Source organism: Phytophthora parasitica (genome assembly GCF_000247585.1).
Source record: "Phytophthora parasitica INRA-310 unplaced genomic scaffold supercont2.94, whole genome shotgun sequence".
Lineage (NCBI taxonomy): Eukaryota > Oomycota > Peronosporomycetes > Peronosporales > Peronosporaceae > Phytophthora > Phytophthora nicotianae.
Window position 1 is genome coordinate 35,501 of NW_008649080.1, and position 26,393 is coordinate 61,893.

General features: G+C 48.8%; 12 protein-coding genes across 16 annotated transcripts in view; 6 read left to right on the forward strand and 6 right to left on the reverse strand.

Moving 5' to 3' along the window:
- Positions 1-3,145, forward strand: PPTG_18552 (hypothetical protein). Its single transcript, XM_008917110.1, has one exon. It carries the CDS (start codon positions 100-102, stop codon positions 2,932-2,934), a length of 2,835 nt encoding a protein of 944 aa, XP_008915358.1. The 5' UTR covers positions 1-99; the 3' UTR covers positions 2,935-3,145.
- PPTG_18553 (hypothetical protein) lies at positions 3,028-4,624 on the reverse strand. Its single transcript, XM_008917111.1, has one exon. The coding sequence runs from the start codon at positions 4,532-4,534 to the stop codon at positions 3,413-3,415; it is 1,122 nt and encodes a 373-aa protein (XP_008915359.1). The 5' UTR covers positions 4,535-4,624; the 3' UTR covers positions 3,028-3,412.
- A 161-nt stretch (positions 4,625-4,785) lies between these two features.
- Positions 4,786-5,256, reverse strand: PPTG_18554 (hypothetical protein; the record flags this gene model as incomplete). The annotated part of the gene is made up of 1 exon (XM_008917112.1): positions 4,786-5,256. One exon carries the CDS (start codon positions 5,254-5,256, stop codon positions 4,786-4,788), a length of 471 nt encoding a protein of 156 aa, XP_008915360.1.
- A 49-nt stretch (positions 5,257-5,305) lies between these two features.
- On the reverse strand, positions 5,306-5,881 carry PPTG_18555 (hypothetical protein). The gene has a single exon (XM_008917113.1). The coding sequence runs from the start codon at positions 5,794-5,796 to the stop codon at positions 5,386-5,388; it is 411 nt and encodes a 136-aa protein (XP_008915361.1). The 5' UTR covers positions 5,797-5,881; the 3' UTR covers positions 5,306-5,385.
- Positions 5,858-9,720, forward strand: PPTG_18556 (hypothetical protein). 5 transcript variants are annotated; one of them, XM_008917117.1, is made up of 10 exons: positions 6,160-6,250; positions 6,326-6,432; positions 6,492-6,798; positions 6,870-7,036; positions 7,099-7,334; positions 7,392-7,478; positions 7,539-7,629; positions 7,695-7,886; positions 7,951-9,414; positions 9,482-9,720. In XM_008917117.1, the coding sequence occupies exons 3-10, from the start codon at positions 6,720-6,722 to the stop codon at positions 9,602-9,604; spliced, it is 2,439 nt and encodes an 812-aa protein (XP_008915365.1). In that variant the 5' UTR covers positions 6,160-6,250; positions 6,326-6,432; positions 6,492-6,719; the 3' UTR covers positions 9,605-9,720. The 5 variants fall into 5 exon arrangements, with proteins under 5 accessions (XP_008915362.1, XP_008915363.1, XP_008915366.1 ...); XM_008917116.1 differs by having other exon boundaries at positions 6,512-6,798; positions 9,482-9,604; XM_008917114.1 differs by having other exon boundaries at positions 5,858-6,432; positions 9,482-9,604.
- A 143-nt stretch (positions 9,721-9,863) lies between these two features.
- On the forward strand, positions 9,864-10,475 carry PPTG_18557 (hypothetical protein; the record flags this gene model as incomplete). The annotated part of the gene is made up of 1 exon (XM_008917119.1): positions 9,864-10,475. One exon carries the CDS (start codon positions 9,864-9,866, stop codon positions 10,473-10,475), a length of 612 nt encoding a protein of 203 aa, XP_008915367.1.
- Positions 10,476-11,281: 806 nt separating this feature from the next.
- PPTG_18558 (hypothetical protein) lies at positions 11,282-14,199 on the reverse strand. The gene has a single exon (XM_008917120.1). The coding sequence runs from the start codon at positions 14,178-14,180 to the stop codon at positions 11,445-11,447; it is 2,736 nt and encodes a 911-aa protein (XP_008915368.1). The 5' UTR covers positions 14,181-14,199; the 3' UTR covers positions 11,282-11,444.
- Positions 14,200-14,327: 128 nt separating this feature from the next.
- On the forward strand, positions 14,328-17,025 carry PPTG_18559 (hypothetical protein). The gene has a single exon (XM_008917121.1). The coding sequence runs from the start codon at positions 14,414-14,416 to the stop codon at positions 16,025-16,027; it is 1,614 nt and encodes a 537-aa protein (XP_008915369.1). The 5' UTR covers positions 14,328-14,413; the 3' UTR covers positions 16,028-17,025.
- Positions 17,026-17,995: 970 nt separating this feature from the next.
- Positions 17,996-20,174, forward strand: PPTG_18560 (CAMK/CDPK protein kinase; the record flags this gene model as incomplete). The annotated part of the gene is made up of 9 exons (XM_008917122.1): positions 17,996-18,331; positions 18,394-18,504; positions 18,573-18,643; positions 18,702-18,774; positions 18,837-18,899; positions 18,973-19,122; positions 19,193-19,278; positions 19,344-19,571; positions 19,639-20,174. The coding sequence occupies 9 exons, from the start codon at positions 17,996-17,998 to the stop codon at positions 20,090-20,092; spliced, it is 1,572 nt and encodes a 523-aa protein (XP_008915370.1). The 3' UTR covers positions 20,093-20,174.
- Positions 20,175-21,652: 1,478 nt separating this feature from the next.
- Positions 21,653-24,020, forward strand: PPTG_18561 (hypothetical protein). The gene is made up of 3 exons (XM_008917123.1): positions 21,653-21,961; positions 22,030-22,111; positions 22,176-24,020. The coding sequence occupies exons 1-3, from the start codon at positions 21,735-21,737 to the stop codon at positions 23,490-23,492; spliced, it is 1,626 nt and encodes a 541-aa protein (XP_008915371.1). The 5' UTR covers positions 21,653-21,734; the 3' UTR covers positions 23,493-24,020.
- Positions 24,021-24,083: 63 nt separating this feature from the next.
- Positions 24,084-24,665, reverse strand: PPTG_18562 (hypothetical protein; the record flags this gene model as incomplete). The annotated part of the gene is made up of 1 exon (XM_008917124.1): positions 24,084-24,665. One exon carries the CDS (start codon positions 24,663-24,665, stop codon positions 24,084-24,086), a length of 582 nt encoding a protein of 193 aa, XP_008915372.1.
- A 274-nt stretch (positions 24,666-24,939) lies between these two features.
- The window catches only part of PPTG_24427 (hypothetical protein), a gene marked incomplete at both ends in the record, with an annotated part of 3,951 nt that continues 2,497 nt past the window's right edge, over positions 24,940-26,393 (reverse strand). Inside the window, 3 exons of the mRNA XM_008917144.1 lie at positions 24,940-25,508; positions 25,569-25,719; positions 25,783-26,381. Of these exons, the coding sequence (XP_008915392.1) occupies positions 24,940-25,508; positions 25,569-25,719; positions 25,783-26,381 (1,319 nt within the window). The remainder of the gene's footprint in view (positions 25,509-25,568; positions 25,720-25,782; positions 26,382-26,393) is intronic.

Here is a 26,393-nt window from a genome sequence, read left to right on the forward strand (position 1 = left end):
GCAAACCAGCAAGTTCGACGGTTCCCGCCTCCACCTCCGGGTACTCCATCAACATTCCTCGAAAATGAGGACAACGCGCCTCCGGCATATGGCAATGGCATGCTCGACTCGGTCTACGAAGGTAGTGAAGATATACTGGAAGAGAGTGAGGAGGAGGTACGAGCTGGCGTCTCTATCCACATGGGCAGCAGCATGGACGACGAAGACTGGACCAATGGGGACGACGGACAGCTCGGACAGGACATGTACAGATTTGTACAGCCAAGAAGGCTCTCCTCATGGGTACAGGACGACGCGGTCTTTGCCTGTTTCAAGTGCCACACGGTCTTCTCGCTGCTGATCCGCAAACATCATTGTCGTGCATGCGGACGCATCTTCTGCTCGGCGTGTTCGAGCCAACGTGTGGTGATTCCAGGAGACTACGAGGCGACACCTGTGGCTCCAGCATACAACTCATTGACAACGAATGCTAGTGATCTGATTGGCAACATTAGCTGGTACTTGACGTCCTACTCGAGTCCCAACGCGGCTTCAGGAGTGGATATGAATGGCAGCATGTCGATTCGACACTCGCAGTCGTTTGTGGACTCTGGAACGTTGACACCAGAGGAACAACAGGAAAAGTTCCTGAAGGACGTACAGAGGCTGCAGGAAAACAGCGTGATCAGCAAGTTTACGCCCAATAGATCGAGATCGGGAAGCGCTTCAAGTACTGGAACTACAGCTTCAAGCTCACACAGATCTATGCATGTCCCCGATGGCAGCGTCATGCAGCGTGTTTGTGACGACTGTGCGTGTGCACTACAACAGCGAAGACACCACTACAACACAGTCAAGGTGTTTGAGCTGTGCGAGTTTAACCTTCAAGAGCTGCGAACGCTGGGGCAAGTGTGTCGAAAGTGGCATCGCGCGACGATCATGTGTCTTTCCATGTTCCGCCAGATCCAGTATTATCTGCCCACACATCGCTTGTCGGAGAGAGAGAAGAAGATGCTGATTATCAATCGGAAGTTCCTTGGTGGACATACCAAGTGGCTCTTGCAGCTTGTTAAAGCAGTAGATTTCTCGGAGGAGAATGAACTGGAGCATCTCGTCACTAATATGACAGAGAGTGAAGTTGAAGGTCCTGCATCGGCTCGAAGAAGACATGAACGGAACTCGAAGCTGATAGATGAAGTGCTGGAGTTACTGCAGCAGGAACGCAAGCATAAATGCATGCTGACGATGTGCTCGCGTCTCTGTAAGCCTCAAATTGGCAGTGTCGACGCTCTGGAGATCTTAGCGGACGAAACTATTCACAACCATCGACTGCGTGCGATGGCGGTGGATGCTCTGCTCAAGACTGCGACAGAGAACGAGTGGTGGAGCTATCTACAGGTGCTGCTACACAGTCTCAGCGTTGAAACAAACGCCGCGGGAAGCAAACTAGGCCAATCACTGCTTCGTCAAGCTCAGTGTGACATTCGCTTCTGCTACGATTTGTATTGGGGACTTACAGTCATGGCGGAGGACCCGAGTTGTCGACGTAAGTTCGACGGCATGAAGCAGCGGCTACTGCTGACTCTGGCGCAGTTCAAGGACAAGTCGTCGAATGGGAGTCTAGTGGAGTCCCGAAAGTTTGCCAGTGATGACATTGCAGAACAACTGCTACGAGGGCAGGAGCTAGTGGACTTAATGTGGAAGATCCCGCCGCGTATTCCTGTCGATGATGTCCGTCGAATTCTGGAAGCGTCGATCAAGAAGTCGTCGCTTGGTTCATCAACTGATGAAAGGAAAGCAGGAGACCAGACACCGGCTAACGATGAACAGGAATGGCGGCTTCTGCGACTTCCCGTGGACCCGCAGGTCAAGGTCAGTGGGATTAATTACCAGAAGATTGAAGTGAAGCGAAGCGCGGAGGCACCCATGATCATCACGTGCACGGGCGTCGATCGCGACGAAGAAGCTGAAGACACTGCAGATGCCAGTACAGAGTCACAACGAAACACGTGGAGTCGTCGCACTCAAAAGCTGCCGCACTATCGACTCATGTACAAGCGAGACGATCTGCGGAAGGACTCGATCGTGCAGAACATCATCAACGTCATGTATCTGATACTGAAGCAAGAGACCCGACTAGATATCCCGTTGGTGACGTACCGTGTGCTCCCGACGAGCAGCTTTGACGGGCTTATCGAGATCGTGGAGAACGCACACACATTGTATTCCATCATTCGTGACCACAGCACGATCATGAACTTCTTGCATCACTACAATGGCCATCGTACGCTAAGCGACATCTCTTCGTCATTTCGTGAGAGTCTGGCGGCGTATACTGTGATTACCTTCCTATTGGGCGTAGGAGATCGACACGCAGACAATGTGATGCTGACGAAGGATGGCATTCTGTTCCATATCGACTACGGCTTTATTTTGGGCAAAGATCCCAAGCCTTTGCAGCCTCCGATGCGTCTGGATCATTACATGATTGAAGCTCTTGGAGGCACACAGACGCCACAATTTGAGCAGTTTAAACAGCTCTGCGTCATCGCGTTTAACTGTTTGAGACGACATGTGAGTCTGTTCATGATTATGTTGACGCTGGTGGTCAAGGCCTTGCCGGAGATCACGGATTTCGGCGTGAATTACACTCAGAGCGACCTCGAAGCGTTTGTTATCGAACGTTTCCTGCCTGGTCAGTCAGATGACGAGGCTGCTACAGCGTTGATGCTGCGGATGGAAGGCAAACTGAATGAACGGATTGGTATGAAGCTCAGCGATTTCGTCCACGCACATTCGAACGAGAAGACGGTGTCGAAAGGCATGACGTCGGTGGGGTCATCCGTCAAGATTGGCGTGGAGGCTGTCGAAGCTACTGTTTCTACCGTAGCGAGCTCACTGACCAGCGGAGCCTCGTCCATCTACAAGTACATGTGGGGTGGCCCGGAGAGGTAAGACGCCAGCTTGTATATTCAGGCGTACAGAGGAGTGTGGAGGCGGAGGCTGTGTGCGGAGGAAAAGTGTACGCATTTTGCTTTGGATGTGAGTGGTGTGAACAGCTAATACATATATTTTATAAGGTTTTGACTGGGGTTTTCGTACAATGATGGTTCGTGTACACTAGAGACAAAGTAAAGCGCTCATCATAGAAAAAAAATAACTAGAAACGGAGAAGAAGGAGATGGAAACCTCGCGCTACTCCACACAAACGGCATGTTCTACATGTGTGAAAGTGCACAGCTCACGAACTGGTCTCGTCTTCGAGTTGGAAGAGCAGTGACGGAACCTTATCTATGAACTGACTCCCAACTCTACCAAAAGCCTCAGTCTCTGAGTAAAGCGTAGGAAGACAAGACCGGCGCAGGTTTAGCGGTCTCGACGTTGGTGAAATCAATAAACATTATATCTCGGTGTTAGGTCAGCTGACAAGTTATCACGAGACTAGCAGCGATAGGAGGCTGCACGATGAGCCGATATTCATTTCTGTGAGTGACCCACTGCTTGATGGAACACTCATGTTCACATTGCTCAGCGCTTCCAAGAACTGACCGTGCGTCGTGACGTACGGGTTGTTCCCCACAATGTAGAACTGCGTGCTGCCAGCCAAAGCCGACAGCACCATGGAAGAAATAGAGACTTCTTCAGCATCTATCGTGATGACGAAGGACTGTTCACTGACGCCACGAGGAATGCCCAACTCAGGCTTTTGCGAAAGCGCGTAGCCCAAATACTGCTGACCGTAGTACAGACTCATGTTGAGCACACCGATGCCATCCAGTCCTACTCGAGCCGTGTTATCCAGTGTCACGTTAATGTTGACCAGATACTCTGACGATGTGCACGTGGTGAGCTCCATATTCTCGATCACGGGCTCCGGATCAGTGAAGCCTGTGAAGCCCTCGAGAGGCAGGTCACGGTTGAAGTCATCGACGTCGAAAGACATACCCAATGCGTGAATATCTAGCGAAGCAGAGGCTTTTAGTATGATTTCAGCTTCGTTCATAAGAGCGACGGACATGGCGTTGAACGCGTTGAGGTCCGTAAGGGGCATGTCGGTGACGATAGTGATGTTGTAGTCCTGTAATCCAGTCTTGATATCAAGTCCAGGGAATGGCAGTGTCGCGAATACAGCACCACCGAAGAGTAACGAGACCGTTGTATTATCTGTGGTGGCGGCAATGCCCACGTCGTGCTGGATGTTCAAATTAATATCAACGTTGAGGGTCCTGTTGTCCGGGATCTTCACGATGTCCATGTAGTTGAGGTTCATCTGCACGCTCTTGGCATAGTGTCGGATCACGGCCGGGATAATGGCGAACCACGTAATGAGAAGTAGAACGACCAGCAACAACAGGATCAGTCCGAGGATGACGAGAATCCTTTGCTTTTTGGTCATGTGCCACCACAGAAACTTTTTGAGTGGTTTGTCGTCCGGTCCCAGAAGAACATCGTGACTTTCGCTCTCTTTCATTTCCTTGACACCAATGCTGTCGTTAAGTATCACGGACGACGGATCACGGTACGGTGTCTGAGCATTGGGCGACGTGGCCTCCATGATCTTGAGGTCCTTCTCGTTGTAGTTTGGATTCTCTGCAAATATCAAAATGAAAGAGCAATTTTGTTCACCACTTATGAGAAATTTTTCTCTTCTGAAACGACATTTAACGTCCACATGATGTACGTCAAACACCAATTTGTTTTTTTTGTTTTTAAGATTAAGATGAATGTAATCTACCAGGATTACAGGATTATAAATGTGAAGTATTTATATTTTTTTTTAATACCGATCTAAGAATTTGCACAAGCTCAAATATCTCCAACCGAGACCTCGTCGCTCTCGAGTGGTCCAAACCAATTGAGCGATAGATTACCGTCCTGAGAGCTCCCCCAACTTGACGAATACAGCCACGCCGTGCTATTGTTGTCTTCCGAAGCATTCGAAACCAACGCACTCTCACCACGACACTCGCTAATGATCCCTTTCACAGGGTAGTGTGTGTATTTGGCCAATATGAACGACCGCGCGATCGCTTTGTCACCTTTCACGATCTCATTCCCGAATGTCTTCCCAACATCGCCAGTGAATACTGGGTCTCCAGCGCAGTCCTCCTCCGCGAAGAAGACAATACTCTGACCAGACGGCACATGAGCGTACAGCAGCTTGCTCGCTTCCCCCCATCCACTGCAGTGCGAGAACGTCACGCACGTTCGACTCGGGGCATCGTACTTCAGCTTTACCCCCGACACCGTTAGAATCCCTGCTCGCGCAGACACCATTTCCCTCTGACGATAAAGACAAAATGGCTTTAGCCTCACATCGAGAACTCACATTGGCACCTGAATCAATATAAAGATGACAATCCGCAAAATTTATTATTCTGCCTAGTACTTGACTATTCACGCAGTCTATTCCTTGGAGTAGCTGGCTATGTTGGAGGCCTCGAACGACGTCTCCCAGTTCTGCCCGTCGAAGGTGTTGGTGACGACGCTCGTGATCGTAGCCGGATCCACGCAAGCGACAGTGATCGCGTATCCGTCTGGGTTGCTGCGCGGGATGTAGAAGGCCTGTACGCCACACTTTTTGCAGAATAGGTGCTTGGCCTGGTGAGTTTTGAACGTGTATTGCGTCAGCATATCCTCGCCCTGTAGCAGGCGGAAACGGGATTTGGGAACGATAGCGTGGGCGTTCTGCTTCATGGTGCAGATGGAACAGTTGCATTTCGTCTGCACCAAGTCGCTCGGCGCATCGAAATCGAACTGCACCGCCTTGCAATGGCAAGAACCGTGGTGTACGACGAATGGTGAGCTTGTCGACATGGTCACTATGACGCGATGGAGGTAGATTCAAGACTGACTTGGAGTTTTGACTTCGTTTTCTGGTGATTGAGACTGTCCATCGGCGGAATGGTGAGTGAAGGTTGTTTGATTGGCAGAAACACATTATAGCCAATGAAAAGTGAATATAGTCGGAATCTCGTGGAAGTTGAAGTGAAGAGCAGAAGGCTAGGAAGAGGCTAAGCGTTTTCGGTTCTGGAGCGACTACATTCGTTGGAGACGCGTGAAGTGTACTGATGTATCCCGCTGGGCAGGTTGCACCTTGCAGGTAGTTATTGTTGGGATTCATAGTTTGGTTTGCTAGTTTTCCATTCTTTTGATAGTTTCGCGACAGGAAATTTCCGCTTTCCTGACGATCAAAGCTATGTTCAGCGTCAAGTAGCCGCTGGAGATCAAGCGACAAGGTCAGTGGTGTCTCTGATAACCGCGATGCGAGGTACGGCTGCAAACAGGAAGTTGCGTTACGTGGTTTTATAATGAACGACCAAGAGAACAAAAGTGTGTGCTACAGCTGATGATTTTGTGGTGCTCGCATCGAGTGTATCACTCTGAGTACTGCGAGACATCTCCATTTGTAAAGCAAACCACATCCAGTGTTAGGGGGATGTTTTTAATCAGGTAAATAGGTTGTAATTTCCAGTATGCCAATTCATTCGTTCTCTCACTTCCTTACTCAGCGTAAATCCGTGCTCCCTAGTATGTATGTCGAAGCTTCTTGGCGATGATTAAGCTGTCAGCATTATCACAACAGCTTAAGCGTGTTTAATTCACTTCCCAACAACGTGCAATATAAGTTCGACAACTAAAATTACACGTTATTTGAAAGTCCCAACTTGGAAACGACTTTGGCAATCCTGCAGGTATAAAAGACGAAGAGCGCAACTTGCTCTACGTGATTGGAGTCCATGGTAAAGTGGCACATTGGCACCTACGCTCGTTTGCGGCCTCCTCGTCGCGGACATGACTGTGCCAAGTTTGATCTCGGTATACCTTGCGTTTGTAGGCAAATCATCACCATAGATGGCCCAACTAAGTTTTTATTTGCATAACAACAGAGAGGGTTGACGATGGCAGATTTTGCAAAACAGTGATTGCGTTTCCTCCTCCAGATGACGATCAGTCTCGAATACACCTGAAGCAACGTGACGGCGTCGACTTCCACTTTAACGACGTTTTTGATCCCAGCGTCTCTCAGGAGCACGTGTTCAACGACGTTTGCCTTGTAAGTGTATAGTATTTGCTTGCACTAAGCCTGGGCTGATTGACTTGTTTGTTATCGTTTAGGATATCGTGTACAGTGCATTGGACGGCTACAACGGGACAATTCTTGCTTATGGCCAGACTGGCTCAGGCAAGACCTACACGATAACGGGAGGTGAACACTACGCTGATCGCGGCATTATTCCTCGAGTACTCTCCACTATCTTTGAGGAATTCGAGAAACGACCGAACATGCGTTATTCGTGCTACATTTCTTATCTTGAGATCTACAACGAAAATGTCTACGACTTGCTGGACAGGTGAGCTTATAGAAAATTATGGGGGGAAACTTGCACTGATATTGTTCATATTCGTAGGTCTCACACTGATCGACCAATAGAGGACTGGACGAAAGTTCTTCTCATGGACGATGATGAGGGTGATATGCACTTCCGAAATTTGGGGTTAGTGAATTCGCAATTTGGATGTTTCATGCAAATGTTCACTTTACAATTGTGTCGTAGTGTATTCGAGGCCGTTTCAGAAGAGGAAGCACTGAACCTTCTCTTCCTTGGCAACATGAACCGCGTCACAAGCGATACGCCAATGAACCAGGTTGGCCAGCGAGCAGCAGACTGGATTATTAATTTGCTGATAGGGGATTAATCTCTTTTTGACAGGCCTCCTCGCGCTCGCATTCAATTTTCAGCGTCATGATCGAGTCCCGTCCGACCGATTCTGACTTGATCGTAACTTCCAAGCTTCATTTAGTCGATCTTGCTGGTTCAGAACGCGTTTACAAACGTGATGGTACGCAACGTATGCGATCGGAAGGAAAACACATCAACCTTTCTCTTCACCACCTTGAACAGGTACTTGCTTCATTTGAAAAGTACAAGTACAGTACAATCTATCCTCTAACACGGAAGAACGTAGGTGATCTTGTCGCTACGAACCAAAAAGAACGCAGTGTCGAGAACGTATCACGTTCCGTACCGCAACTCCATGCTTACGTCAGTATTACGAGGCAGTTTGGGTGGCAATTGCAAGTCAGTCTTCATCGCGACGCTAAATCCTGAGAACGATTTCCTCGATGAATCGATTTCGACTTGTCGTTTCATGCAACGGTGCTCCGAGGTGGCAGTGGACATTGCAGTAAACACAGAAGTGGACACCGAAAAGCGCTTGGAGTCGGTCGAAAAGCATAACGCTGAGCTTGAGACAACAAACCTCCAGCTACAGCAACGAGCAGCACAACTTGAAAGGGACATCAAGGACCAGACGCTTCAGTTTGCCAAACAGGAACAGCAATGGGGACAACGTCTCACTTTAGCGCAAGAAGAGACTCAGGCAGCTTTAACTGCAGCAAAAAATGCACGTGATAAATCGGATCAAGCTGGTAAAAAGATCGACTGGATGCAGTGCGAAGAGATCGTGGAGAGATTGCTACTCACTGGTGATTTACCACGCGACGAGCTCGACAAACCAAGCAGTGAAGGGGAGTTCGAAGAAGCACGACTATTGTATGATGCAATTGCGCAAGAAATCAGAGAACTAGGAATGGCTACAGCGCTCGGGTGTCTGGTAGTGTTGAAGGACAACACGTTCTTTGCGTCGAATACTGCAGCAGAATTACAAGAACTCATGACCAAGCAAACGCGAACAGTGGAGACTCTCGAACAACGACTTCGAGAACAGAAACGCGAGGCTGAACTTCTGAAAGAACAAATCCAGAGAATTACAGAGTCGCAGAAATCGGATGGACCAAAAGAAACTATGCCACGCTCAAAATCGCACTCTGGAGCTCTTCGAAAGCGTCATCCCTCCGCAAGAGTAGATCGAGACAGCGTCAGTGACAGTGAGAACGATACTGAGGCTTCCGAAACACACGAATATGTTCGTCCGTCTGCTGCTCGATTGCAAAGTGCGCAGACAAAATCAGAGTCTAGCGGGCGCAAGGTTTCCAAGCGATCCGAGTATAGCAACCCGAGCGTATCCGAAGAAACTCCACTCGATGACAAGCAGACTACAGTTCGAAATGCTGCGTTAACAACGAATGATGTAGAGATTCCGGTGCCTCCACCTGCAGGAAATCCTCGAAAGTCAGGCAGTGACTTGATCAGGAAACGTATGGAGCTTTTACGCAATGGGAGTTTGTTCGTCAAGTACGGGCGCTATGGGAAACCTCATGTGCGTTTCGTTTGGTGCTCTACTGATCTCGAGTATCTCCATTACCGCCTTGTGAACAGTACAGTACCGAAGGCGACCATACCCACGCGTTCTATCGTCGGTATATGTATTGGCCAGGAAACTCGAGTGTTCGAGCGTGCCAAACAACCAGAAAGAGACCCACATTGCTTCTCGGTCGAATACGAAGAGAACCGCACTTTGGATCTTGAGGTATGTTTAGATTTTAGAAGTTGGTGAGGTTCAAGGTTTGACTGTTTTTTGCTACATGTTTGATTAGGTTGCAGACGGTGAGAGTCCGGAAGTCAAGAAAGCGAAACGTAATGACTGGGTGGAAGCATTGCAATTCCTGATCAAGCTGAAAGTTGCTCCTCAACAGAAGACCAACGGATCAACAGGGTAGAATTAAAATTGCCCGTGAGGACTGGCGCACTTGAACTTGACGAATGTCGTTAGACTTTAACCAGATAAATGCCAGCTTCTTAGAGAGGAAATATCCTACTAAACTCTTCTCACAAGGTTTCTGTGACTTTTCTACGATTCATGCAATGCACTTCATGTCCAACCACGGTCTTCGGCGCTGGCCACCAGAAACTCATTGTTCGTTTGGACTCCAAGTACTCAAGTCGACTTCTACCCAAGCTTCTTGCTGCCCTTACAAGATGAAGATGTCTATTGCTTCGATCGCGGTGGTGCTTGTCTACCTGCTGTCCTTCGTGACGGCAGACCACCAGCCGGATATCATGATGGTCTCGGCCCAAGACAACCAAATGAAGGGCATGGCAGCCAAAATGCGAGGAGCCGACGCTGTTGTCCCTGTCGGGGTCATCACCAACACGATCGACGCCAAGAACAACAATATCCTCGTCACCGATAGCAAGATTCGCCTATCAAAGAGCGACCGTGTGCAGCTCGCGGACACGCTGAAGGAGATGATGGCGAACAGCCAAGAGGCTGGTGCTGCAGGCGATATGAGTACCGAGGATATCTTCGGTCTTTTGTCGCGCGTCGCAACGACCCCGGGAGTTCTCTCCAATGCTGCGGGTATCATTTCGGCGGCGAGAAGCGGTGACACGAGTGCGTTGGCTGGTCATGTGGTGGGTCTGTTGGGTGCGGCGGTCCCGGCTGCAATCTCTACTCCTGCACCAGCACCAGTTGCTCCTGTGGCCCCAATTATGCCGATTTACGCTACGGCCGCCCCGGCTGCTGCTATGCCTGCCCCTGCCGCTGATATGCCTGCCACTGCTGCTGTTATGCCCTCCACGTCGGCGTAAACGAGATCAAACCTACAACTTTTGTTGATTATTCATCAACTCTAACGTTGTCCCGAAGCTACTTGTAGGGTTCTCAACTACAAACAGGGTACAACCCGAATGCGTTCCTAATCAGCCCAACAATCAAAACTTCTTTTTCGTAAAAACGTAGTAATTGACGGTAAATCATATTCGAAATAAGCTTACATGATTCATTACTAGTTGTTCTGCACCGAAAAATCCCAAGGAATATCATCCACGCTTGAAATGGCTAGATTTGGCCTAAAGCTTGAATCCATAATCTACGATACGAGACTGCTAGTACAGCATACGGAAAACTTTTTTGTACCTCCAATCTGAAGATAATACCTCTCAATTCCATATCATTAGACCACGCGATCATATCGAACACAGGGTCACGCTGGGTACAGCCAAATTTTAATGTGCACACCGAGAGCACGAACCAACCTGATCACCTGTAAATTGTGGTGGTTTACAGTTAATTGGTTGCACCATCTGTGCGCTCTGGTAACTCCATGAGGAGTCATCGTGAGTTACTTGACACCATATTATACTATAAACGCAAAATTTACAGCCCATGCTTTCGAAAGGTGAAACAACTCACAAGTCGCCCAAGAGCGCTCAAACCAAATCAACACTATTATAGCGGCGCTCGAGAGTCCTTAGCAGATTCTTGAACCGTGGCACCCGTGTCAAATGAATCTTGGTTTCCACTATTATACATGTTCTACAGTACAAGTTTGCTTGTGTTCAGTATCCATGTTAACCTAATCAGTATAAAAATTATGGATCCACAATTACACACTTTTCCGTGAAACAAACTTGTTGAGTGCAAGTACAACATGGCAACGTAATCGGGCATGTTTTGGTTAATGATAGGGATGGAATACGAAAGCTACTATCACCGAGCGCTCCTAACAACATGGTCGGTCGGTGGGCATATCATACTGCACTCCTGTCTTGAGCCATCTAGATGTGAACGTTCTTGCCATTAAGCGAGTTTAGGATAGTGAGGACATCACGAAGGACACCAGTGGCGCTAGCAGCGGCACCGGTACCGGAGCCCTTGAGAACCAGTGGGTTGGGGTACTGCACCGAGGAGAAACCAAAGGCGATCTCGTTGTCCTTGGTGTAAAAGGCTGGGTGGTCCTCACTGATAAGAACGGGCTGGATCTTGGCCTGGATCGACGGAAACTTGGACAGGTCGATCGATGCGACGTAGTGGAGACGCTTGTTCTCCGCCACAGCAGGCACGTAGTATTTCTCATGGAAAACTTCATCATACGCTTTCAATCCGGAGACAACATCGTCCACTTCCATGTCGTTAGACCACGTGATAGTATCCAGAACACTCTGGGGAATTAGAGGCTCCAACTCCACAGCACTCGGATTAATGTGCACACCGAGAGCACGAGCCAACACGACGATCTTAGCAACCATATCTGTACCTGTGAAGTCCTCACGAGGGTCACGCTCGCAGTATCCTTTACGAAGAACTTCACCCACAGCGTCCGAGAGTTTCTTGCCCTTCATAACTTCATTGGCCACGAAGTTCATCGAGCCACTTAGCGACGTCTCAATACCGAGAACACGGTCACCTGTACGCAAGATGTTTCCAAGTGTATCAATGACTGGAAGACTGGCACCGATCGTTGATGTGTACATGAAAAATGTACGACCAGTTTTGGTGCGTGAAGTGGCTACACTCTCACGTGACGAGGTAGGAGGTAGACGACACACTGAGCGTGCATTGGAGGCGACGACGTGGATACCGCGCTCAATGCACGCCGAGTACAGGTCTTGAGTGTTACCCTGGCCAGAGCAGTCGATCAGAATGGGGATAGCTAAGTCTTGAAGCTGATCCAGCTGCTCTAATGATGGAGCGCCAGCGTAGGCACTGGATACACTGGGAGATGCCGACACAACGGCTGTTGTGCTCTTGCAGTCTTCTAAACGAGTGATAAGCTCTTCGAATGTGAAGCCCTTGGGGTTGTACAGGAAATCGCAGCAGTTGGAGCCGAAACCCACGATATTGACCCGAGCTTTGTGCTGGTATCGGTACAGTTCCTGCTGCTTCTGAAGCTGACGGACAACACCCAACGTGATGTGATTACAGCCCAGAAGCACGACGTTGGTGACGAGATAATCGACGTTGAAGGCGTCGTGTACACGTCGCACCGCGACCTTCGTGTCTACACCACGGATAACGCAACTCAGTGACCGCGAACTTGTACCTTGACCAACAGCCAGCACTTCAATACCAGCGTCTGCGAGAGCTCCAAAGAATTTGGTCTGGTTGTAAGGAATCTTGGACAAATCCTCAGCTACAACAGACAGCATCGTCACGGGCGACTCGGAGTTAAGCGGATCCACTTCATGAGACTCGATCTCCGAGCTCAGCTCAGCGTTGATGGCAGCACAGGCGATTTCCTCGGCACTACGGGGCACCACGACACTGATGGCTTGTCCGTGAGCTCCACGGATCGACAACCACACGGGAATCTTGAGTTCTTCGAGGACTTTGGTTACACGAGCACCAATGTTCTCCTGTTGATGAGGATCATTGCTGCCGTCCTGTAGAATACGCGTACGTGCTTCGATGATCGCCAGACTCTCCAGCGACGTCGTACACGTCTCTCGTGTACCTGAACGACCAACGCCGCTGATGTACGTGCCGTGGCCGTTGGGGTCCATAGTGTTGCGGATAAGCATGGTCACGTCGCCCTTGATAAGCGGCACCATAGTGCGTGCGTGGAACATTCGAGTGCCGTAGACTGCAAGTTCTAGAGCTTCATGGTGGTTTAAATGAGAGAGCGCCACGGCACGGTCCACAATTCTAGGATCAGCCGTCATAACACCGGAGATATCAGTGTTAATTAACACGTAGTCAGCGCCAAGTGAAGAGCCCACCAATGTGGCCGTGTAGTCCGATCCATTACGTCCTAGTGTAGTCGTACGGCCACTGCGAGTGCTACCGATGAACCCCGTGATAACTGGTAATGTGTTAGGCTTCCAGTGCTTGGACAACTCCTGTAGCTTCGTCTTGGACTCGTCGAAGAAAACCTTGGCACAGCCATGCGTATCGTCCGTAGTCAGCCAGTCTCTGGCGTCCAAGAAGAAGGCCTCAACCCCCGCTTTAGTCAACAGCTTAGCGACGATATTTGCGCTGATACGTTCGCCGAACGACAGCACGGTATCCGTCGCGGCCGTTGTCTGCTCCTGGAGCAGACAGATACCGTACAGAAGCTCACGTAGGGGCTTAAAGTGATTCACAATGACCTCAGACATGTCCTCAATGTCCTCCACTTCAAGCTCTTTCTGTGTATCATGCGCGTTTATGAGCGTCTGTGCCTGAATCTTGTCTACGACTTTCAACGCGCTGTCGGCGTCTCCTTTCGCGGCGAACGCCACGGCTTCTAATAAGTAATCCGTCGTGTGGCCCATAGCAGACACTACGACGGCCAAGACGCGGTCTCTTTCCTCGCGGACGATGCGTACAAGGCCGCAGAGTCTGGCTGGACCGCCCACCGACGTGCCACCGAACTTGTAGACGTTGCGCTGGCCATTACGGTGGTCTAAGTGGCTGAATTCCGCGCCGGCTGCACCCGAGAGCGACAGAACGTCGCCATCCAGCGACAGCGGATTGTCTAGGACCTCCTTGGGCCAATTGGCGCCGATCAGCATCGACGGAGACGTACAGTCCATCTTTGCGCTCGAGCGGGTCCGTTGATGAATGACTGGAGTGGGCCTGTTGATACGGAAGGCGATGGGGACTATTCAAGACATAGGATTGGTTGATAAAGTTTGATTAATTCTAGTTGATTGGATTAAAATAGAAACAGTTGGATTTCTGACGTGTTCGGGCTGAAGTTTACGTCGTCGAGTGTCAAACGTTGCAGTCGATGGCGTGAGGCCATGGTACTCTACATTTGGACACCATGGGGGCAATAACGCCGCCGACGGAGGTGATTAACGATGAATCTGCTGCTAAAGCGAAGAAATTACGCTCCGAAAACGCCGTGGTGGATGAAGATACAGCGGATTCTGACCGTCGAGTGCGGTCGTGGTATGCGCACATGGTGTTGATCCACTTGTCCGAGTTTGGAGCCGAAGCAGCGCGAGGTCTTGTGCTCCCTACATTGTTTACGTACGTCCAGGAGCTTGGTGGAGGCCTGACGGATATCGGTCTGCTCACTGCGCTCTTCAGTGTTGGAAGATTCTTCTCGTCGCTCTTGTTCGGATGGCTTTGTGACCGCACGTCGTTTAAAGTGCTGTATAATGTGGCTGGAGGCTGCGCAGTGGTGGGGAACTTGCTGTACATTCTGCCATACAGTCCGTCAGTACACAGTAGGACGGTACTCGCGTTAAGTCGGTTTGTTATTGGCTTTGGCGCCGGTAACCGAAGTGTCTGTCGAGCTAACATCGCGATGCTCACACGAGTGGATCAGAGACTACAGTACTTTACACTGTTTGCAACGGTAGTTTTTCTAGCTTACGCGTTGACGCCAGGACTGGGGAGTATCGTTGGAGACACACAAGTTAAGATTGGAGGCGACGTGATCCAGTTTAACCGCTTCACGGCTCCAGGTTTCCTGCTAGTTACTCTTAACTTGTTCACCATCGTCTTCAACAACCTCATCTATGACGACTCAATATCGCGCGATGACGCCCCAGACTCTCCAGTAATTGTCAAAACTACAACAACTTCTTCACCGAGTAGTACGAAGCCAACGGACAAGACTCTAACTGTTATCGTTCACGATAGCGACGTTGAGAAGAAAGCCTCTCAAACTGTCCAAAGAGAAGTACAGTCTTCTATTCTCTCCGATCGTGCAGTGACAGTGGGGATGCTGGTGTTTATCTTCTTGAATTTCATCGCTCGTGGGATCCTCTCAATTTTCGAGACCGTAAACGTACCGCTCTTCCTGGAAATGACGAACCGAAATACTACAGCCGAACAGGACTCCGTTGAGGCGTCACAGGATGCATCAACGTTCTACCTAGTCGTTGGTCTGCTTGGATTGTTTTCTTATGGCTCCGTACAGATACTACGCAAGAAAGTATCCGACGTGAGTTATTTGCTCTTTGGCTTCTCCATGCTGCTCGTTGGCAACACAATTCTGTTGACATTATGCACAGGCATGCACGTGAACAACGAGCGAAGTGATGACATCGATGAAGACCATTCTCAGCTACAGTTCAACGTATTTGTGGTAGCTGAAGTCTTCGTTTGGAGTGTCGGTTGTCCGTTAACTTCGGCTGTGGTGGTGTCTGCGTTCTCCAAAGTGCTCGGGTCACGACCTCAAGGTTTTCTAATGGGAGTGTTTGGCGCTTCTGCGTCGGTAGCGCGAATGGTTTTGCCGTTCTTGCCTAGTATACTGGCATCATGGCCACTGCTTTTCCTCGTCAGTATGGTACTTTGTGCGATCTGTATTCTCGTACTCTCATTGTATCTCGGATTCATATCCAGACAAGGTGCTGATAAATCTACACGAACTTACGATAGCGTTCAACTACACTCCGACGGACGGGAGCAAGTAACCGGATCATAAATAACTTACATATTCTCGATTTTAACGGCCGAGATGGAGTTGAAAGTCACGCCGATCTGTGGACGAGACTATAGCGTCCTTGATAAACACGGTACTGTCGTGAAGAAGGATCTGTTCGGTGGGAAGGACTGCCGTTTGCCTTCATATCGGGGAATCTGTTGGAATCCCTTGACCCGATGTCTGTTAGTGTGTGATATTGAGCATTGTTGTGTCTATTCATACGCTGTAAGCTTCTGTGCAGATGAAACTGGAGAGATGACAATGGTATTCAACCATAACAACCCTGCTATGGCTATTGGGAATCATGGGTCATCGCCTGGTCAGTTTAATCACCCCGTCGCGGTAGCTGTAAATCTTCGTGGCGAAATCGCAATAGCTGACGGGAAGTTAAATCGTGTCCAGATATTCTCCGGAAGTGGTGAGTTAGAGCACGGTTTCGGACGTCCAGGTTCTGCTCGAGGGGAATTTAAAGGCATCAGTGATTTAAAGTTTACTCCTCGAGGTCATGTAGCCATTGTGGACTCTGGGAATCACCGTATTCAAGTTGTTAGTGCGACTGGAAACGTTGTGCAGGTGATTGGTCGATACGGGTGGAAAATTGGACAGTTCATCAACCCGTGTGCTCTAACCGTCAATGGAAAAGGTGAATATTTCGTGTGTGATGAAGGTAATAAACGTATCCAGCGACTGTCGGATAGAGGACGGCCTTTATTGGAGTGGGGCAGCCATCGTGGACCCACCCCGGAACCTGAAACAATAACAATAACGGCTACGAATGATGAGCTTCGGCCGGTAATTTACTCTGTATTCGGCGCACCATGTGACGTAGTTGTGGGACTTCATGGAGAGATCATCGTTTGTGATGCGGGAAGACGCGAACTTCTGGTGTTCTCGGACGCTGGGGTCTGTCTTCACGTTGTCAGTGCACCTCATATTTTTGAAAACAACAGTCCAGCCGCAATCGCAATTTGTTCTAGTATGTTGGCGACAATCGCTACGACACTGCCTGAAGAAAACTTAAAAGCTGACCTTCGACGGGACGTCCAGGCTGTCTGTATTCTTGCGGTTTTTCCTCCAGATAAACGAGTGCGAGTTGGACGCTTTGAGCCGATTCCAGTGCACTGTGCTGTTCAAATTGTAAGTTGTATAACATACTATGATGCACTGCATCTGCGGTTGGTTAATCGGTACTTTCACCAAATATGTCGGCGTCTACGAAACCAGTGGAATCTTTTCCCACTCACACAAGGAAATGCTACTATAATGAAATACAATCGAGTGGTGGCGCCGGCTACTGGTTTAATTGCAGTAGAAGAAGCCTTCCAAAAGTGGGGATTGCGCATTTATAAGCCATCCAACCGTATCCGAAAGCACGTCATGGATTTCCAAGGAGGTTTTTGCAGTGCTCTGAGTATGCTCTATGGTCCGATGTTTTGCTATCAATACGAAGATGTACTTCTAGCATTATTCAGATTTTATGCTTGTCCACATTCGGAGGAGATTGACAAAGCTGCGTTTATCGAGATCGTGACGCAAATTGAAGAAGTGTGCTCAAACCTTCGCACATGGGAACAATGCACTCCATTTTCCCGATGCACTGCAAACGCGGTGCTTTTACCAACAATAAAACCCGCTGAAAGTGAATCTTTGACAACAAGAGGAGTATCATTGCCAACATCTCTTCAGCACGTCGAAAATGCACAGCAACATCAGCTCGACAAGCTTTTGCAAAAACTTAAGACATTGTGAACTTACCGGTGAGGTACTAAGAAGAAGTAAAAAAAAAAAAAAAGGTTTAGCCTGACTAAAGTCTCCTATTTTTAAAATCAATCTATGCACACACCACTGAAATGTGGATGAAGGAAGACAAGCATGTCTCTATTCTTGATTATTTGCGGTTCATCAGCACGTTTTTGTCGAGTTTAGCAACCAACCAACCTCGAAAGTTCCGCCAATATAAAGACAAACATGGGCTGCACGCAATCCATCGATGTGATCCGTCCGAACCTGTTCCAGACTAAACTCTGTATGCACCACAAGACGCCAGTGACGGATGTGTATCGCAGTCTGGGCGAGCTGGGCAGGGGCGCCTTTGGAGTCGTCGAGAAGGTCGAGCACCTCAAAACACACAGACACTACGCGATGAAAACTGTGCGCTTCGAGTCAGGAAGCAAACGCCATGAGTTCGAGAAGGAGATGGGAATCCTCCGTGTTTTGCACCACCCCAACATTGTCCGCATGCTCGAGACGTTCGAGGATGACCACCACTTTTACATCATCATGGAGTTTAGTTCTGGTGGAACAGTAAGAATTTTTATGATTGTCTACTCTCAGTTCTCAACTCATTTTCCTGCCTTGTTGTGTAGCTGCTCGACCGAGTAAAGACTCGCAACAAGGAATTCCCTGAGGACGAAGCCAAGGATATCATTCGAAACTTGGCATCCGTCATCCAATACTTGCACTCGCGTAATATTTGTGTACGTTTAGAATATCGTGCTCGTTTTTGTTTCGACCCTTTTGCTTTTACCACTCCTATGCCAAATAGCACCGCGATCTGAAGCTGGAGAACATTCTTGTCGAAACGTTGGATAATGGGGGCCATATCAAACTTTGCGAGTACGTACACCAGACTTACCTTGAGCTTTATATTTACGTGTCTTCCCTGCGCTTTCAGTTTCGGCGCAAGCACTCTTTTTAAATCGGGTGCTAGTATGCGCAAGGTTCTCGGCTCAGTCGTCTACATGGCTGTACGTATGGATGATGTCTAGCACGAACTTAATAGTTCAGTTTGACTGGAGATCTTTTGTAGCCTGAAGTTCTTGAGGGGAACTACAAGGAAACGTGCGATATGTGGAGCTTGGGTGTCATTATGGTGCGCATCGAGTGGCTGTACCAACTATAACGTTATGCTGACAGTACTACATTAACTATTTTGTCGATTTAAGTATATGCTTCTAAGCAACAAGGCTCCATTTTATGGACATACTGATGACGAACTTGTCGAGAGTATCTTTGCTGGCGAGGTAAAATACAATGGTAAAGTGTGGGATACCATTTCTCCTGAAGCGAAGGCACTGCTCCGTAAACTCCTGCACGTACGTTTAGTTGCTTTTCGAGAATTTTTGGGACATTGTCATATTCTAATGCTCGAGTGTATCACTACAGACGATACCAGAAGATCGTTTCACTGCTGCGCAAGTGCTTCAACATCCGTGGATCAGGTCGACAGAACAAGCGATACCACCGGAAGTGTACGTTTTGAGCATATCACACTGGTTCGTAGTCGTTTTCAAACAAGTCTTCCTGTTGTTGATAGGTACGACGAGTTTGTACCACGTCTGAAAGCTTTTTGTAACTACACTCCGTTCCAGCGAGCCGCACTTGTAGCTATGGCGTTCTGTATGTCGTCAGAACAGGTCGCTCTCCACGCAGCGGTGTACAACGAGCTCAACGTCGCCCACAACGGCCAACTAAAGCTCCAAGAGTTGTGTCTGTCGCCAGCTCTCATCCCCTTCCAGCTCGACTTGGAGAAGATTTTCGCAGCGTACGTCGTCAATTCTATTAGGAGTATTTTTTTCTAAGTTTTTTTTTTTTTTTACTATTGTTTCAAGCCTTGATCAACAGCATGAGAACGGTATCAATCTCCTCGAGTTCGTCGCTGCCACTATCAGCCCTGAAGACGCAGCGGATGAAGAGCTGCTGCTATCCACTTTCTACGTCCTCGATCGGTCTCATCGTGGAGCCATCACAAAAGACGATCTCAAGGCTCTTCTGGGTCAACACTTTGACGTTTCGGAGTGCCAAGAGATGATCAACAAGGCGGACGCTGACAAAGACGGACAAGTCAACTATAACGATTTCGTAAAGATGATGAAGCTCCCGACCCTCAATGGGAAAACGACAAGAGTTTCATTCACTCAAAGACGCAGTTCGGCTCGTCGACAGTCTGGTATTTCCGATGGGTCTGTGCCGAATGCACCACTTACTGACACGAAGGAAGACACAATACAACCTTCCGCTGGCCCCGAGACTATTGAGGTGGAGCTTCCTGAAGTTACTGTCTAGCAGCAGCTTCATGGTCGATATTTTTTCTCTGAACTAAACTTTAGTAATAATATGAAATGACAAAAAAAAACACACACACACACACACTAAAGTCTTTAGAATGGTAACCTTAAATACTGAATGGGCGCATTTCTGCAATATTATAAGTGAAATTAATATTTGCGCAAATATTAATTCGGACCGACTGTCAACACACAAGCTCCTCGCTTTCAGTACCTCGTAAGGAATCTTTAATGAAGATGCCTATGCCTTCGATCGCGGTAGCGCTTGCTTACTTGCTCGTGACAGCCGACCACTTGATGACCTCGGACCATGCTGAGCACCCGATCGTAGCGAGCAAAGAGAACCAATAAAGAAGAGTACTTTGTCGGTGCAGACGTGGTCACGACTGCAGAGAAATCCACACAGACGCGAATGTCAGCTAAAGCACGATAGTCGTACAGCAAGTTGGTTAAAAAGATCAGCAAGAAGAAACTCAAGTACCCATCCCTAATCGAGACAAACTATGTGAAGAAGATTAAATCTTGGCTGAAGACAAATGAAAGCAAGTATTAGCAAGAGCAAGCAGGAGCTTGAAATAGTTTTGTTTTGTTTCTCTCACACTACGTTCCGATAGCGTGAGCCAGTCCACTGATTCGTTTGGCATCCCACGCTACGTTCCAATAAATAGCCGCAGCGTGCGCCAGTCTGCCGATACGTTGAACCCTACCACAAAGCGGAAGGCAACCTCTCCTTCAGCCAGCTCGACGCACTTGTTGCACGCCAAGCACGGCGGAGGGCGGAGCGATTACCAAAGAGCTTCCTCACCGACGTTAAGCAGAAGATGACACTTGTTCTCCACTCAGCAAGTTTGGCATTGAGGTAGGGAAAACCTCAGTCGGTGACAACCCCCCCCCCCCCTGGTTAAGCTGTCCTATACTAACTGTAGTATTGCCCGTGCTGCACTCGTCCCAGTGAGACTCTGCAACTTCAACAGACCGTTGTCTTCACTAAACTCCTGCTGCAGCTAATTGTCGTGTGGCGGAGCACGATATTATCTCCAGACTCGAACAGTTGCACACAATGTTGAGGTCACGCCATGTCTCCTTGTCGCCGATGTATACGCGCACACGAGTTGAATCGGGAAAACGTGAGTATTCGAGCCACTGCGCTTGGTGAAAGCAGTGCTTGTGAGAGAACTTGATGCGAGGAATCGACCAAGCTATAACCAGATTGAGCTCGCCCCTGACAGCTTCGTAGCATACTTGCCTGCTTCAAATTCTTCATGTGAGCGGCTCTGAGTTGGTCGATCGGGAAGTATTTCGTGAGAGAATGACGGCGCTGCCTTCACAACAAAATGCACCGTTTCAGAATCGTAGACGCCATCGGATGGAAAGTAGTCTTCAATGCAATCCTTCGGCTCCATCGATATGGATTTAAGTATGTAAGTCTTGCCTCATTAAAATTATTGGGATCATTTTTCTTGAGTTTGAAACACCTTCAATTACAGGCATCCACTAGTTTTTGACTCTTGACGTCTTGTCTCATTATTGAAATCTACTTTTTTCAAATAAGTATGAGGTGATCGGAAAGGAATAAGTATCCCGATACTTACAATATTAATTTTGGATTCAACAACGGACACCGAGCAGGACTGGGCGTGATGCCGACCAGGGCTTTACGTTCAGGGGAGGATTTAGTGAGCGCTTTGGAGAGCTGTACGCGAGAGTTGGGTGGGTTGTGCTTCGGGTTGGAGTTGCACCAGCTTCAGGACGAAAGGGAAGATCCAGATGAGGACGTCGGCGTAGAACAGGACACGCTTGCTTCATTAGAAGAAATGACGAGTGAATGTTATGCTTTGCTCGCTCGCCTTGAGGCTGAGGGGAACGGGTGCGTTCTTTTGAATGGACACTGAATGTATGCTCCAGGTGCATGCTAAGCTGTGCGTGGGATGTTAGAGCGGATGAGAAAGTAGACGGCGGAGCGCTAAGCAGTACCGCTGCATTCTCAAATCAAGAAAACAATCAGCAACAGCTACAGGTAGCCCACTGACTTTGCTCTGCTGATAGGGCAGCCACGTTCTTGACAATGTGGATGCATGTAGGGAGAGGAGCCAAATGATCCTTATCACCTTGAAGCGGGACTTACACACGAGCTTGACAGTTTTGCAGGAGAGTTGAACAACCTTCTTGCGAGTCTGAGGGTGCCTAGTACCGAGGGAAATGCTACTGGCGTTGAAACGTTCTCAGCACCATTAAGTGTAGATACTGTTAAGTTGCCTGGTGAAGAATCAAAATCGAGCTGCACTGACAACGAAGAGAGTACTAACACCGGCAACGCACCAGTCACAGCCAGCGTAGCTACCCGAATTAATGTTGAAAATGGTGATGCTGGCAAGGCTGACGAAGCGAACGTCGCTGAGCGGAAAAAGCAGAGGTATACAGACAACGAAGAAAACACCAACATCGAAACTCCAGTCGCAGCCACCGCTGGAGACGACACTAATGTTGAAAGTGTTTCTGTTCTCGATGCCAATGCAGCACATTTAACTCGCAAAAACGAGGTTTTCAGTGAGCGAACCAAGAAAGCGATAGCATTGCACGTCAAAAGGCTAATGCTTCAAAAGCAGCGGGAGACACAAACAGAGCAAGAGCGTGTTGCTGGAGTTAAAATCCCTTGGTCGAGATTTCAGAGTTCGAGTTTCCATCAGCACATCATGCGCCAAAAGTTTGCGCGTTGGAGAGTCAAGCAGATTCAAGATGCCCAGCGCCTCGTTGAGGCTGCTCGCTTGAAAGGGTCAAAGCCGATATCGTATCGACGCTCGAAGCGAAATGAGGCCAAAGAGAAAGTCTCTGCTAAATCCGCAACCTACCTGGACAAATTTAAGCCAAGTTGTGTTCATATTGTGACTCCAAATAAATACGAGCCCAGGTATCTCTGTGCCGTCTATCTGTACGGCCTTCGTCGGCTCGGGACAACCTATATCACGTTTAGTTCGCTCGATCAGTTAGAGCAACGCGTCCGATCAAGATTTGATATCAACGAAGTCGTAAGTGCCTATCGGGAAGTGACTGAAGTTGTCATGCCTGCTTCTGAATACTACAATAAGAGAAAACGTCACGTGAAGCGCCTGCAGCGAATTTCAAGTCTCGAGCAAATAAATGACGGCGACACGCTTTGTGTGACCCAGAGCGCCTACGATGACATGACTATTCTATGCGACTGGATAAAGCAACGACAGCGAATCGTGCACGACTTTCATTACAAAGTGCACCATCCTACGACAGCAGAGTCATCAGAATACATAGAGCAAAGATCGATACCTACAAAAACGAAAGTTAACAGCAACGTGACTAGTAAACCACAACTATGGGACTCAAATGGACGCAACATCGGTGTCAAAGCCAATCATGCCATTTGACAAACACTACCGCGATCGAAGCAATCTACATCTTCGTGGTAAATTGGAGGGAGAGAAGCTTGGGTGGAAGTCGACCTGGGTACTTGAAGTCCAAATGAACAATGAAGATCTGCTCAACAATAATGTTCGAACTCGCTTTGATATCGGGAAATATTCTGTGATCTAACTCCGAGAAGTCTTCGAGATCAGCGCGAAAGCGAACTCCTTAGATAAGATTGGAAGTCAGCTCGATATATGCGGCCGAACTTGTGGGGTGCGCTGAAATCTACTTTTAATATGTTCAAGTGGATGGAATTTACAAGCTATCGTTTATCACACTGGTTTGTAAATTCCATCAATACGAATCACTCACGATTATGGAGTGGATGTACGCATTGGGGTCGAAGCAAGCAATTTACTTAAGTAATTCAAAAGGACTGACGTCGAAACCTTTTGCTGAATATTGAAAACTCATAAATGGTGAAACTAAGACTAACCTGTCTTGAACTTCACGACAGCTCCACGAAATTTGGAGAGAAACGAAACAGTACCAATTGACTGTTAGTGTTACCGCATCGCCAGCAACGAGGTACCAGGATCCACATCCTCCTCCTAGGAAGAAGTGGGAGTCATAACGGTAGGAACATCAGCGGGAGCCATCGGCGCAGCAGCAGGAGCGGCATACGGAGTCATCGGAGCAGCAACAGGAGCCGGAGTGTCCACTACAGCAGGGATTGGCGCAGGAGTAGAGATTGCAGCCGGGACTGCCGCACCCAGCAGACCTACCACGTGACCAGCCAACGCACTCGTGTCACCGCTTCTCGCCGCCGAAATGATGCCCGCAGCATTCGAGAGAACTCCCGGAGTCGTTGCGACGCGCGTTAACAGACCGAAGATATCCTCGGTACTCATATCGCCTGCAGCACCAGCCTCTTGGTTGTTCGCCATCATCTCCTTCAGAGTATCCGCGAGCTGCACACGGTCGCTCTTTGATAGGCGAATCTTGCTATCGGTGACGACGATCTTGTTGTTCTTGGCATCGATCCGGTTGATGAAGACTCCGACAGGGACAATAGCGCCACCTCCGCGCAGTCCGGACGTCATGCCCATGGTTTGGTCCGATGTCATTAGGTGGTCTGCCGCCACGAAGGACAGGAAGTAGACAAGCGCTACCGCGATTGAAGCAATTGACATCTTCATGTTGTAGGATGGAGATGCAGGGAGCTGTGGAAGTAGACTTGAGTACTTGGAATCCAGTTGAACAATGACGAAAGTTAGACCCAACGACGCTGGAGATCCAAGTCATGGAAGACACGGGGAAACGTGAGCGGTTAACATAGAAATCTCCAACATATCCCCAGAATGATAAATCTCAGCAAAATCGTAAAAAAAATATGATGGCACAAAGAAAAAAAACATTGGGAACAAAGATTCACAACAGCGCAAGGCGTACATTTTCCTGGTCGCTCTAGACGCTTTGAATGCCGTGCAGCTTGACTTCAGCTCGATCGACATCGGCGGTCTTCTCTTCCTGATCGGACATAGCGGGTGAAGACGCGTCTCCCAAAGGAGAACTGTGAAGCGCATTGGATCGCGGAGTGAACTCGAACGTCGTCTCCTTGGACCCATCGTCCTGCACCTTCTCCTCCGTCGGTAACTTGCCCTTCAAATAGAGATAATCGTTGTATGCATTGCGGTACTTGCGGTGAATAATGAGGATCCCCATCATCAGTAGCAACACCACAAAGCCGATCACAACAATCGCCACATAAACAGAGTAAAGCGCCTTGGTATCGAGAACCACGGCGCTCTCCGTGCACGTCGAAATGGTCTCCGTACTCTCCGACTCGGAGCCTCCGTAGCACGCCAACTTGCGAGCATACGAGACCAACTGCTCGCCGCCATTGCAAGTCGAACGAAGCTCATTGAAGTAGTCGTCGTCGCACACAGGACACGCGTACGCAGTCTTCCAGACGATATTCCAGTTGCACTTGTCGTCATCATCCTGTGACGCAGACGTTGGCTTGCTTGTAGTACCTGCAAATAACTCGTTAGCATCACTTTACGAACTTTAATTGATGGGTTCATCATGCTTACCGCTGTTAAGATCACATTCAAAATTGAATGTAGTGGACATCGTCTTGCCGTTAACACAAGGGGATCCGTTAGTGAAGGATACCTTGACACCAGCACCAGACTCCAGCGGTAAAATATCCATATGACTGCCACCATTCACGAGTTTCCATTGCTGCAACACACCACAGATTAGATAAATACTTTAAGGAGATATACAAGGTCAAAAGCGACATACCGATGGAGCGGAGCACATGACGTTGCCGTAGACTCCGCTGTTCTGTTGGAAGTATCGGCCAGCTTCACGAGGGTTAACCATAGTAGCGAAAACCACATGAGCCACCTCCTTCGTTGTGTCTACTTCTTGGTCCACAATCTGACCAGGTACTTGCTCCAACCAGCCACTTCCAAGAGGACGGAACAGCCCTGCGAACCAGTAATTCTGGCCGTCAGCCTGGAAAGCCATCGACGACTCCACTGGCTTAATAGACTGCAAGCTCGTCGAGTTCCCGTACACCGTATCGTCCAAAATCCAGCTCTCATTACCCCACACTAGCGCCTCGAGAAGTGACAAATTGTACGTCACCTGCAGACCACTAAGCGCCGAAGACACGGCATCAGACGACGCTGACGAAGACAGCATCACTGATTCCGATGACGCACTAGCATTCAGTGTTAGTGCTTGGGGAGCAGCACAGGCCACTGCACCGGGACTACTGTACGTGTTCTCGCCACATGGAGTACACTGCGAAGCTCCTTCTTTCGAGTACGTATTGGCTGGACACTCAGCACACGCGACGATCCCAGTTGAGTCTCCAGCTTCTGCGAACGTACCAGCTGGGCAGATAC

Bases quoted from the DNA above. Each gene is read 5' to 3' on its own strand.
- PPTG_18552 (XM_008917110.1), top strand. From the start codon at position 100: ATGCTCGACTCGGTCTACGAAGGTAGTGAAGATATACTGGAAGAGAGT.
- PPTG_18561 (XM_008917123.1), top strand. From the start codon at position 21,735: ATGCCGACCAGGGCTTTACGTTCAGGGGAGGATTTAGTGAGCGCTTTG. The intron at 21,962-22,029 runs GTGCGTTCTTTT...GTGGGATGTTAG, and splicing joins CTTGAGGCTGAGGGGAACGG to AGCGGATGAGAAAGTAGACG. The intron at 22,112-22,175 runs GTAGCCCACTGA...GGATGCATGTAG, and splicing joins ACAATCAGCAACAGCTACAG to GGAGAGGAGCCAAATGATCC.
- PPTG_18556 (XM_008917114.1), top strand. From the start codon at position 6,720: ATGGTAAAGTGGCACATTGGCACCTACGCTCGTTTGCGGCCTCCTCGT. The intron at 7,479-7,538 runs GTTAGTGAATTC...ATTGTGTCGTAG, and splicing joins ATGCACTTCCGAAATTTGGG to TGTATTCGAGGCCGTTTCAG. The intron at 7,630-7,694 runs GTTGGCCAGCGA...TCTTTTTGACAG, and splicing joins GCGATACGCCAATGAACCAG to GCCTCCTCGCGCTCGCATTC.
- PPTG_18555 (XM_008917113.1), bottom strand. From the start codon at position 5,796: ATGTCGACAAGCTCACCATTCGTCGTACACCACGGTTCTTGCCATTGC.
- PPTG_18559 (XM_008917121.1), top strand. From the start codon at position 14,414: ATGGGGGCAATAACGCCGCCGACGGAGGTGATTAACGATGAATCTGCT.
- PPTG_18553 (XM_008917111.1), bottom strand. From the start codon at position 4,534: ATGGAGGCCACGTCGCCCAATGCTCAGACACCGTACCGTGATCCGTCG.
- PPTG_18558 (XM_008917120.1), bottom strand. From the start codon at position 14,180: ATGGACTGTACGTCTCCGTCGATGCTGATCGGCGCCAATTGGCCCAAG.